General features: G+C 59.4%; 1 protein-coding gene across 2 annotated transcripts; it reads right to left on the reverse strand.

Annotated features, from left to right (window-relative positions):
- Nucleotides 1-360: 360 nt before the first annotated feature.
- Nucleotides 361-11,471, reverse strand: WDR81 (WD repeat domain 81). Of its 2 annotated transcripts, none has more exons than XM_019755472.2 (10): nt 7,548-11,471; nt 6,722-6,829; nt 6,265-6,455; nt 5,950-6,140; nt 5,509-5,674; nt 5,265-5,430; nt 3,901-4,590; nt 3,094-3,239; nt 2,631-2,810; nt 361-1,596 (listed from the first exon to the last, which is right to left on the reverse strand). In XM_019755472.2, exons 1-10 carry the CDS (start codon nt 11,215-11,217, stop codon nt 1,276-1,278), a joined length of 5,829 nt encoding a protein of 1,942 aa, XP_019611031.2. In that variant the 5' UTR covers nt 11,218-11,471; the 3' UTR covers nt 361-1,275. The 2 variants fall into 2 exon arrangements, with proteins under 2 accessions (XP_019611031.2, XP_074175687.1); XM_074319586.1 differs by having other exon boundaries at nt 11,388-11,437.
- Between the last annotated feature and the right edge of the window lie 224 nt (nt 11,472-11,695).

Consider the following 11,695-nt stretch of genomic DNA (forward strand, 5'->3'; position numbering starts at 1 on the left):
TGTAGGGAACCCAGGATAGGATGCCCATACCAAGCCTTATATGCCCAGTATCCTGGTTGGCTGCCTTCAGCCTGAGTCCAGAAGGCAGGGGATGGGGAGAGATGCTGAGGGACACAGCCTCTCTCAGCATCCTACCTCACCAGGAGCAATGTCTCCTTACCCTCCCCAAGGGTGAGGGTTCTGGAAACTGGCTTGGGGCTACACAAATGAGAAGCCCTGTCCCTGTGCTGCCTGAAGAGCAATGATCAGGCTGCCTCCCCAGCTCCTGCCCCACTCCTCACCCTCTCCTCATTGCCCTGCAAGCTGCAGGATCTCAACTTTTCCCCACCTGACACCACCATCAAGAGAAGCCTCACTCAGTTCCATGGCTCTTCCAAAGGATTTATTGGTCATATTTACATCTATTGCAAATAGTGAGGAGACAGCAGGGGCCCAGTCCCAGACCTCATCTCTGCTCCAGAATGTGAGGACCTGGGGACGGCAGGGTCTTCCTGTCCCTTGGGAGATATCTGAGATGCAGAGATGGAATTCTTCTCACCCCTTCTCTCAGGATCTTGGATTCCCCCTCCCCATGCTCGCAGGGGTTCTGGGCCCAGGGGCTGCCTCCTCGGCTCAAGGCACAAACACTGTGGTTAGGGGTGGGCAGGCAAGGCATGGGTCACTCCTGGCAGGCACCAGCTAGCCTAGTCCATCTTCCCTCCCCTGGTCCTGACCTCTTTTTTGTCCTACTGGTCCCACACTGGACAGGACCTGGCTGGGTGGACACTTAAACCCCAGCCCAAGGCCCTTAACTCCTGAACCATGGCCAGCCCTCCTCAGAGGCTGAAGCCCAAGCACCATGGGGTCCTGGACTGGGGAAGTGCCTCTGTCCTTGGGGGACAGGGATACAGAGAGCCCAGCAAGGGGGGGGGCTTGGCTAGAGACTGGGTGGGCAGGGCCAGTCCCCTTCCCCTTCCCAAGCCTCCCTGTCCCCATGTGGAACCAGAGGGCAGACCTCGGGAGAAGAGAGCACAGCGATGCTTTCCCAGCTCCTCCTCTTGCTCCCTGCTGGCTGGGAGCAGCATCTCCCCAAGCCGTGAATGAGCTGAGCCTCGGTGGCTCTGGGGGTCAGGAACCCAGATCCTTACCCTGCCATAACTGGCAGGCCATGTGGGTGGGCACACAGGGCATGGGGCGTGAGGCTTGCATGAAGGGGGTCAGTGGGGAAACAAGGGTGAGAGGGTGGACGCCCGGAGGGTGTCTGCCCAACAGGGCCTGGCCAGCTCCTGCCTCAGCCTATGCCAGGAGGCGGATGACTCCATTGTCCGAGCCCAGCAGGAGGTGGCGTTTGGTGGGCAGCAAGGCCAGGCTGGTGAGTGTGCCACGGAAGTTCTCAGAGCTGAGCTTAGTGGTGGCCTGGGAGGGCGGCTCCAGCAGGGAGCAGACGCCAATCTTGTTGGCCACGGTTCCGGTGACCACCTCGCTGCCATACAGGTCGAAGGTGTGAATAGGGTCGGACGCCGACTTGTAGTGGTGTGTGGGCTTCTGTTCCAGCTCCTTCCAGACGGTCAAAGAGTGGTCAGAGGAGGAGCTGACCAGGATGCTGCCCTCCACCGCCTGCTCAGGGAGAGGAGAGCCTCAGCAGGGCCTGGGCCTTCCAGGTGCCCACCAAGCCTCAGGGTCTTCCCGTTTCCTCCCAGAAAGACCGGGCATCCTGAGCAGTGGACGAGCTACCACCCTCTCACACTATGTTAATGTTACTTAATATGACTATATTAAAGTGTCACTCACATAGTCATCGCTAGAGTTGGAGTACTTACTATGTTCAGGCATTGTGTTAGACGGGCCATGTTACCACGTTACCTTTCCATCTTTGTAACAACTCTATGAGGTAGATGCTGTCATTGTTCCAGCAGAGAAAAACTAAGGCTCAGAAAAGTTAAGTAAATCATACCAAAGTCACAGAGCCAGTAAGTGGCAGAGCCAGGATTAACACCCAGGCTGACCCCAGGGCCCTCCTGAATAGTCAGGATTGGAAAGTCAGAAATGAGAGGCATCTGGAGCCCAGGGGTTTCTGGGGGGTCCCGGAGGGAGCCCAGGCAGCCTGCCCCCAGCAGTGGCAGTGCACGTCCCCTGGCCTCCACTTAGGATGGGGAGGGAGTCCCAGTTGCCTGGAAAAATTATCCCACAAGTAGCCCTGTGCCTCACCTCCTATGCCTCCCTGAGGTCTGAGAAAGGAGGGGGTGGGGGGAGGCGGGAGGATACCCATGCCCAGTCTGTCCCTGCCCCCACCAGGGCAGCCCAGCAGGGGGCATGGACTCTGCTCAGTGGTCTGGGGGCAGTAAACATCCTCCCAGCGGAGCTTTATTTAACCTGAATTGGGTCACGGACAGGACCCGACCCCTGATCCTCCAAGCAAGACAAATATGGACAAGGGTTACTCATTAGAACATCTCCATGGAGTAGCAGGGTCAGCTCGGCCCCCTGAGGCCCGCCCCCATGGCCTTGCCCCTGCCAAGTCCCCACAGTGCACCTGGTTCCTGACCCTCCCTTACACTTGCCCTTGGGCAGGTGTCAGAGAGATCAGCTTAAGCCTGTCCAGAGGTGGGAGCCCAGAGCAGTGGGGAGGGGAAGGGGATCCGGTCTGTTACCTTGATCTGCAGGATGTCCCCTTCATGGGCAGGCCAGCCACGCAGAACCAGGCCTGTACGGGTGTCCAAGAGCACCATGAAACCCGAGGAGAAGCCAGCCACGACACTGCGGCCACTGGGGCTAACAGCCAGGGAGCGGACCAGCCCAGGGTTCAGCCCGCCGCCCAGGCGGAACTCATGCTGCAGGCAGAGGGAGACAAAGTGAGATGCCACCGCCGGCTGCAACCCGCTTCTCCCTGAGGTCCTGCTCAGCCCCCAAGTCCCCACAGCTGGAAGGCCTGAGCCTCTGTCCCCCATCAAGGGGAGAGCGCCTCCCATCACAGGCCAGAGGCCCATCCCCCAGGGTTTGCTGCTGTGGGTGAGCTCTCTCCAGAAGGAAACTACGCCCTGGCCTTCTCCCTTTGAGGTCTCTCCCCACTGCCAGGCACTTAGGCCAGGGCTCAGGGGACCAGACTCCCCTGACCTGCAGTCCAGGCTTCCTGCAGTCCACAAAGCGCAAGGTCGAGTCGGAGCTGGCCATGGTGATGCTGGTGTGGGGGGCAGGCATGACAGCCACAGCGGTCAGGGGCACCCGGCTGTCCGACGGCTCCACCGTGCGAAGGGTCTTCCCTGGGAAGCAAAGGTACAATGGATCTGAGGTCCCAGCAGCTGACGGAAGAGCCCCGACTCTTCATATCCCCCTAACCTACCCAATATCGGCCTCCCATATCCCAGAGAATCTCAGAAAATGCTTGCTGTTTCTTGACCCTCCCCCCTTCCTGCTTCCATGGCCAGGCCAGGCTCCTGTCCCCAAAGCAACCTCCTCTCTTCACACAGCAGCCTCTGACCAAATTCTATCTCCCTCTGTCTACCTCAGTGCTACTCTATCCCCTCTCCCTTTTCAGTTTTATTTCTCCCTACAATAATGCCAAAAACTAACGGAGCAACAATTTACCAAACATGTACTGCATGCCACCTGTTAAAACAAGCCCCTACATGCATTAGCTCCTAAACCAGTTGCTCTGATTCCCATTTTATAGGAGGGAAAACTTACGCTTCCAGCAGTGACGGGACTTGCTCAAAGTCATTCATCAAGTTAAGGTGGCAGAGCTAATTCAAATGCAAGGTCTAATGGATTCCAAGTTCTAACTGCTCCTCTGTGTGGCCTCACTGGGTCACCCCAAACCACACACCATGATACTCCAACCACCCCAGCCTTGAGCCCCCTTCCCAGAGGCCCGGTGGGGTACAGGATGGCAGTAACAAACAGGCCTCACCTGGGCCCGCTCACCTGTGAAGGGGTCCCACACGTGCACAGCCCCGTCACAGCTCACTACACACTGCGGGGCCTCAAGCTGGCCCACAAAGAAGACACTCTTGCGGTGCTGGGCGTAGATGAGGCGTGGGGCCGTCTCGCTGGTGCCGTCCCCAGAGTTGTAGAGCGGCCAGAGGCGCACGGTGCGGTCCTTGCTGCCACTCAGGAAGAAGTCCTCACTGCTCAGGGGTGCCACACATTTGACGGCCCCCGAGTGGCCCGGGAAGCTTTGCAGGCGGATTTGGTGGAAATGAAAGTGGGCATCCTGCTGGCTCACGCCAATCTCGTACTGCCAGTACGCCAGCCAGTTCCCGCTCAGCCCGTGGGCACTCCGTGGCAGCTCCCGCTTCAGGGCATTGTCCTCGCCCTCACTGCCAAGGCCCCCACTGCCCACCCCAGAAATGGGGCCCAGCGGGCCCGGGCTCTCAGGCTGAGAGTCATCGGGGATCTGGATGCGGTTCCCGACCAGGACGCTCCCAAAGGTCCCTGAGTGGCTGTCATCCTGAGGGCAGCCCCCACCCTGGGGGTCTGACTCAGGGCCTGTGGTTGGCACGTTGGGCTCCACGCTGGCAGGGTTGCGACAGCTCGGGCTGATGCTCTCCAAATACAGCCCTGCCAGCTCCCCCACCAGTTCGTGGTTAGGGATTATTTTCCGGATGATGTCACCTGGGTGGGAATGGAAGTGGTCCTAAGATTAGAAAAGATGGCAGACGGCAGCCACCACCCGTGCAAGGACTTGGGAACCACAGAAGACAGGGCAGGTACTGGCTGTGCAACTCTGAGCAAGTAACTCTTCGTCTCCAAGCCTCAGTTTCCTCCCCAGTAAAACATGGTCTCATTCATTCATTATGTATACATGAGCATCTTCTATATGTGCTGGGTACCATGCTGGGTATCAGAAACAGAACAGTGAACACGACAGAGCTTAGATTTCAGTGGGGGGATGACCACTAATCTGACCACAGAGGCTGTTCATCCTATTCAGGGAGAGGACACGTGGTAATGCTCAGCATAGTGTCTGGCCTGCACAGGAAGCTCCATAAATGTTGGGCTGACCACTCCTCTCAGACAGCTCCTAGAGTCTCAGCATGCCAGCCTGACTCCCCCACCTTCCCCAGGGACATGCTAGGTCACTCTTGTGCCTCTTGGCTGGCTAACGCTCAGTCTCTCGTATTATGTCACCTTGGGACTCAAGGTCTGAGGCCAAATCTCTTTGCTCTGGCCCAGAGAACTATGCTTAACACCCACTACTGACTCTAAGTGCAAGGGGAGCATGGGGCCCTCCCAGGGGAAGAGACATAGCCGCAGAGTCTGCGTGAGGGAACATGAGGGGGCAGTACCCAACAGGCAGGAGAAGGGCACGTAGATTGTGTATGCCATCTCCAAGGTGAACACCTTCTGCAGCTCATCCAGCAAGGTGGGGTCCACCAGCCGCTGCTGCCCATCAGAGAAGGTCACTTCTGGCAGCTGGCCCTCACTGCGGCCCACGGGATCCAGCTTCAGATCCTGGGGGAAGGAAGCCCAGGGAGTCAGCTGGGTCCACAGTCCCTACCCCGCCCATCCTAGCGAGGTCGGTCTGCCCACCTGATGCCGAAGCTCGTGCAGCTGAGAGAAGACTTGAAAGAAAGTGGCCACGGGCTCACTCAAATGCTGCTGGACCATCTCCTGTCCAATACGCAGGCAGATAAGGGCAATGAGGCTGATGGTTTTCATACACAGGACAGTCCGGGCCTGGGCTCCACTTGGGAACCTGGAAACAGAGCCTATAAACTCCAGCTCCCCACTCTGTGGGACTTGCCCAGAATCTATCAAAAGCTGTAAGTGAAAAGAGCTACAAGACCAGCTGGTCCAAACCAGATGAGGAAACTGAGGCACAGAAAGGTGTGGCTTGCTCAGGGTCACACAGCCGGGATCAGAACCAGGACCCAGTGCAGTGTCACCGGACTCTCCAAGCTTCCCAGCCCCCCAACCCTCATAACCCCCTCAGCCGGGCTGCTCCCCACACAGGATGCGGCAGGGGCCTACCCTGTGACAAGGGACGTCAGGAAGCTGAGAACAGGCAGCAAGACCTCGTGGCTGATACGGGGCAGAATGTCCATGAGGGTGGTGTCTGAGAGGTACACGATGATCTTCTGAGTGAGAGTCACGGCTGCCAGCAGCCCCGCTTCCTTACGGCTGTTCAGTCGACTGGGGCTTGAGGTGCTACCCGGGGCCACCTAGGGCCATAGAGTTGATGAGAGCCAGACTGCCCTACAGACCCCCTGGCACCCCCAGAGAGCCCAGGTCGGCCCTCAGGCTCCTCAGATCCCCAGCCCCCAGCCTGCCACATGGGGGACTCACCAGGTAGCTGATGTAGGGCAGGTACTGGTAGGTGAGAACGGGCTCCCCATACAGATGCGCGATGTGGAGGAGGCAGCTGAGCACAGGCCCCGATACTATATCACCCAGGACCGGTCTCTTCTGGTAAATGTTACCAGCACTCAGCGGGGGGCTCTCATCACTGCTCACCATGAACTGCTGCCGAGTAGACCCTGCCGAGAAAGGGCCAGCAGCCTTGAGTGCTAGCAGAGGGCAGGAGGGCAGCTTTTCCAGGGACTGTGGTAGCCGCTCCTGCTCACTCTAGCCAGGGGTCTGCCCCATGCCCTACCTAAGGAAGGAAGGGATTTTTACAGACTGGGACCCAGGACTTAGCTGCAAATGGTCTGCAGTAGGCGTGGGAAGGATCCCCTAGAGAGGACTGAAGATGAGCAGAGAGACTGGGAGAAGCTTCATCTCCAGCACTGACCACAGGCCTTACCAACATAACATGATGTCAGCAGGCGGAGCAGGTTCCGGGCCACGTGGCGAGAGGCCACTGTGGGGCCGAGCTTGGCGGACAACCAGCGGACCATCTTGCAGGCTGTATCTGCAGGATGGGAGCAGGCCCTGAGCTCTTCAGATAATCGTGGCTCACCACTCCTCCCACTCCACCCAACCCAGCACCCCACCCAGCCAACCCTGACTACAACTCTGCCCAAGAGCCCAGACTGAGCCTGGTCACCCCATACCACCTGCAGGACTCTGGCTTTGGGGCTGCTCCAGGTTACCTCTCCGGTGAATCTTCTCCAGTTCATAAATGAGGCCCTGGCTGCACCCTAGCTACCTCCTCTGACCTCTGCTCCCTGCTCTTCCCTCCGCTCTCAGTCTAACTGTGCTGGCCTTTCACTGATTCTTTAATGGAACGACAGCCTTAGAGCCTTGCACATGCGCTGTTCCCTCTTGATGGACTGCTCTTCCCATTGCAGACCCTGCCATTTTTGCCTACCTACTACTCATTGAAGCTCACCTGGCCCTACTTTCAAGGAAGCCTTCTCTGACCCCTGAAAATAGATCCAAGCCCCATTTTATATTCCCTCGTAGTCCCCAGCTGTGTTCTTTATAGCACTACCACAATTTGTACTTACGTAGGATTATCTACAACATGGCATCTCCTCTGCTAGATGTGAGCCCCAGCAGGGCAGGCCCACATGGATGCTGCATGTGGGTATGCTCAACCTACTGCTTGGTGCAAAGTAGGTGCTTGGGAAATGTTGAGTGAAAACCAGACGACTGTTTGACCAACACCTCCAGACCTGAGAACTCACCAAGAAGGATCTTCTGTTCTTTGCCCTCTGACTGCTCGGTCAGCGGCTCCTCCTCTTCCTCCCCATCTGCCCCGCCGCCATCAGCCACAACAGTATCCATGGACAGGACCGTGTCGGAGAGAGTGAGCTCAGATGCCCCAGTGACCTCATCTTGCTCCCCCTCCTCCTCCTCCAACACCACACTGCCGTCTTCTTCCTCCTCTTCGTCCTCTGAGCCTTCACTTTGCTTCAAGTCTTGGCAGCTGTCACCTGACTTAAGGCTACTCTTGTCCACAGGGGCACCCCCCTCATCTGCAGCCCGCTCCTCGCCCAGGGAGGTCTCGCTGGTGCTGCTCTTATCACTCAGCCGGCCCAGGCTCACGGCTTCAGCTTCCTCGGGCTGTGGGGACTCAGCCACGTAGAGCCCGGCTTGGAAGTCCTCTGTCTCGGGGAGGTCAGCCTGGTCATGGAAGCTGACGCCAGATGTATAGTCTGGGAGCTCGAGGCCCGAGGAGGTAGCAGGCTCCCCATCCATCTGTATCTCCTCCCCAAAGGCACAGGAGCTGGGCCTGGCCCCTGGGAGACCACTTTCCTCATCTTCAGCAGCCCCTGCCAGGCCCTTGCTTTCCTCCTGGGAGGCCTCCACACCAGCCAGCACCTGCAGGACGTGGGGCAGCAGGTGGACGAGAAAGGCCTGCAGGCCCAGTCGCACCATCAGCTGGGCCACAAAGCAGTCGGTGTACAGGTAGAAGCGGCCGTGGAGCCGGCAGGGGCTCTCGTAGGCACCAATGAGAGGCTTCAGCAGGTACTTATTAGCATTTTTAGGGCCCAGAGCCTTGGCTACAGGTTCAAAAAGGTACCAGGCCGTATACACTGCTGTGTGCTCCTCAGACATGAGTGACAGCACAAAGGGCAGCAGGATCTCCAGGCCCTCTGGGGTGATGTCACTGAGCACTGCACCCAGTTGCTGCCACAGAGCAAAGACCAGTTCCCGTCCCTGAGCTTCATCTTCCACATGCCTCGCCTGGTACAGAAGGATGAACTTGTGCAGTGCTGGGAAGTACGGAGGAAAGGGAACCACGGAGCTGAAGGGGCTGAGGAGCTGGGCTGGGCACGGGGGAGGCAATCCCTGGGAAATGGGCCTGTACTCAAACAGTGGGCCCAGCTTGCCCCTCCCTGCCACCACGGGGCCCTCATGTCCACTCAGCTGCAGGAGCATGTCCAGCACGGGCTGCAGAGACACAGGGACCTCCTTGAGATGGCGTGTGCAGAGCCCCCGGACAGCCTCGAAGCGTACCCACAAAGGCGCATCGGGCTGCAGTGTTCGGACCCTGGTGGCAAACACCATCTCAGCCAATAGGACACCCAGTGCCTGCATGTCCCGATGGAAGAGGTCCTGCAGCTGCACAGGTGGCTGGACCTGGGGCTGCTCAGGCACCTCCAGCTGGCCCCCTAGGCCTTTGGTCAGAAAGTTGCCTAATTTCTCCAGCTCTTCCAGAGCCTGCACAGGATTGAAGCCCTCTGGGAGAAGAATCTTCCCCTCCTCACCTTCCCCAGGGTCTGCCCCTGCAGCTTTGTTCTTGCGACCTGATCGAGAGGCTGAGGCCACTGAGAAAGACAGGAGCCCTGGAGGGGCTTGACTGGAGGAAGAAGAGGGGGGTCCCAGCTGGTCACCTGTTTTCCCAGCAAGGGAGATGGAATCCAGAGCTTCCGTGGCCTGCTCCAAGTCATCTTCCCCTGCCACAGGCCTGTCTCGGGCCCAACCAGCTTCACAAGGAGTGGCCTCCAAAACTGGCCTTCCCATCCCATTTGTAAGGTGCCCCAGGAAGTCCTCCCGGCCTGTGCTCTCTTGGATGGTCTGGAACATCAGCCTAGGGATGAGTGGAGGCTCAGGGGCAAGGGCGGGAGCCCCGGCCAGGCGCTGGGGATGTGGCTGATCGAAGAGCTGCACCACACCGTAGCTGGTGAGGTGCGTGTGGGCGTCCACCAGGTGCAGGCACACATTCTTCTCTTTCACAGCCTCCTTTCCCTGGAGTTTGTACCCGAAGGTGAGGTCAATCCAGTGGTGAAGGTCCTGAGACACCTCGCGGCTCTCCAGCAGTGCCCGGTGGGCATCCACGAACTCCTCGCTGGAGCCACACCAGGCTGGCACGTCCAGGTCAGGCATGTCAGGGTGGATGGAACAGAAGATAGAGGGATCAGTGTAAAATTCGGGGATACATTCATCAGGTGTCCAGTTCTGCATACGCTCCATGCTAGCGGGGTACTCATGGGGCTCCCATTGCGCCCGCACATGTCCACAGAGCACCGACCGGGGTGTGCGCCGAGCCTTATATACATAGTATGTGATGTCGGAGAGCACATCTGAGATGTGGTGAGGAACATGAGGCGGCTCGCCACCACCTGCTCCACCTGCCACAAACGCCTGCCGCGTCATCTCATATGTGAAGTCTAGCTGCTTATCCCCCTTGTTGAGGCGGAACTTGGACTTGCGCAGGTCTCGGAAGCGCCCGTGGGGTGTGGTGAAGTCCACCACCCAGGGTAACACTGGGTGGTAGTTGGGATCCCCCTGCCGCCGACCTGCCAACCGATTCAGCTGCATGAGGTAGTGGAAGTTGCTGATGCGGCCATGGACCCAGTCTATCACAAGGCCCCTAAGTTCCTCCTGACAGGTGGGACATCCGGGTCCCCCTCCTCCCTCCTCTCCAGGTTCAATGTCTGTCCCACCCCTTGCTACAGGGGTCTCCTCATTCTCATCCTTCTCGGGCCTCTCATAAGCACTCAGGTCCAGCCGGAGTTCGCTGCAAAGCTTCTCATCCACAGCGATGTGGTGCAAAGACAGGGCTCCACACGCTAGTCCCTGGTGGTGACAGACATCCATGGCTCTCAGCACACGGAAGAGAATGAAAAGCACTTTGGCTTGGCTGTTGGTCAGCTTGGCAGGGCTGAAGGTGACCACATCATGCAGGGAGAACTGCATATAAGGATGTACCACATAGAGCATCTCCTGAGATTCCAGCAGGGCCTCAGCTCTCAAAAGACTAGGACAGGCTGGGCTGCCCGGAGTGGGACAGGGTCCATCTCTGGCATGAGGTGGGCCTTGGGTAGTTTCACCCACTGGCAGGAAGTGGCAACCATACACCCTCTGCAGAGCTTGTCTTACTGAGTCCAGGGCAGGGACAGATGAAGGGGCAAGGCTAAGACTATAGGGCTGCGCATAACTATGATATGCATGGTGCCACAGGTTGCGATAATTCTGGGCAGCCACATCCTGCATGAAGCGATTGAGGGTTTCAGGGCTGCAGGACCCCTCCTCAAAGGGCAGGCCACCGCCCAGCGGGTAGGACAGCCTCCGTTTCCGCAGCCCGTGCACCTCTATGCGCGTCCAGCCGGGGGGCAGCCTCTGCACCGAGCGTTGCAGTAGAGTCCTGACTTCCGCTTCGCCCAGGCCCTCTGCCCGGGGGCAGGGTCCCGGGGGCAGCCGATGCTCGCGGAGGTTGGCCAGCCAGCGCGCGGGCACTAGGGCCACCACGTGGGTGCCCCCTGGGGCTGGAGCCAGCTGCCGGGCATCGATGTTCAGGTCCCTCTCCACGCTCTGGAGTAGCTCCTCCATGTCAGGGCTTGGGGACCGGGACCAGCCCTCCAGCCCGATGGTAAGAGCGACTTCCCGCCCCTTATTCCCCAGGGCCATCCCTTCCTGGCCGCCTGGGGGCAGCGCGGGGTACAGCCCGGCCACAGCCCTCCTAGCGATGGCTTCCGGGGTGCCAGACCGGCGGGGTAGGGAGGGGCAAGGCACAGGGGCTGGGGCGGAGGCGGTGGGGGTGGGCCGGGGACTGGAGCGGAGGGCGGGGACGACCTTACCCCTCCGCAGGGTCCTGCGCTCCGGGCGCGGCAGGGCGGGCGCTGCGGGGTGCCAGCGCCCCGCTCTACGGTGACCGGTCAGCTGATGCTGTTCACGTGATCGCCCCGGCACGGAAACAACCGCACGTGGCTCAAACCCGCGGGCAGGACCCGCCTCCGGCCCGCGCCACCGCCATGCGGGCCTCCGTGCCCTCCTGCCAGCGCTCCACTCTGGGCTGGTAGCGGTTTCACTTCCTCCCCGGCTGGAAGGGGTTCCAGCCGGCGCTGCAGGTGGAAGGGAGAGGGATGCTGCACCGCCCACGAGACTT

The sequence above is a fragment of the Rhinolophus sinicus genome, linkage group LG15 (assembly GCF_036562045.2).
Source record: "Rhinolophus sinicus isolate RSC01 linkage group LG15, ASM3656204v1, whole genome shotgun sequence".
Taxonomy (NCBI): Eukaryota; Metazoa; Chordata; class Mammalia; order Chiroptera; family Rhinolophidae; genus Rhinolophus; species Rhinolophus sinicus.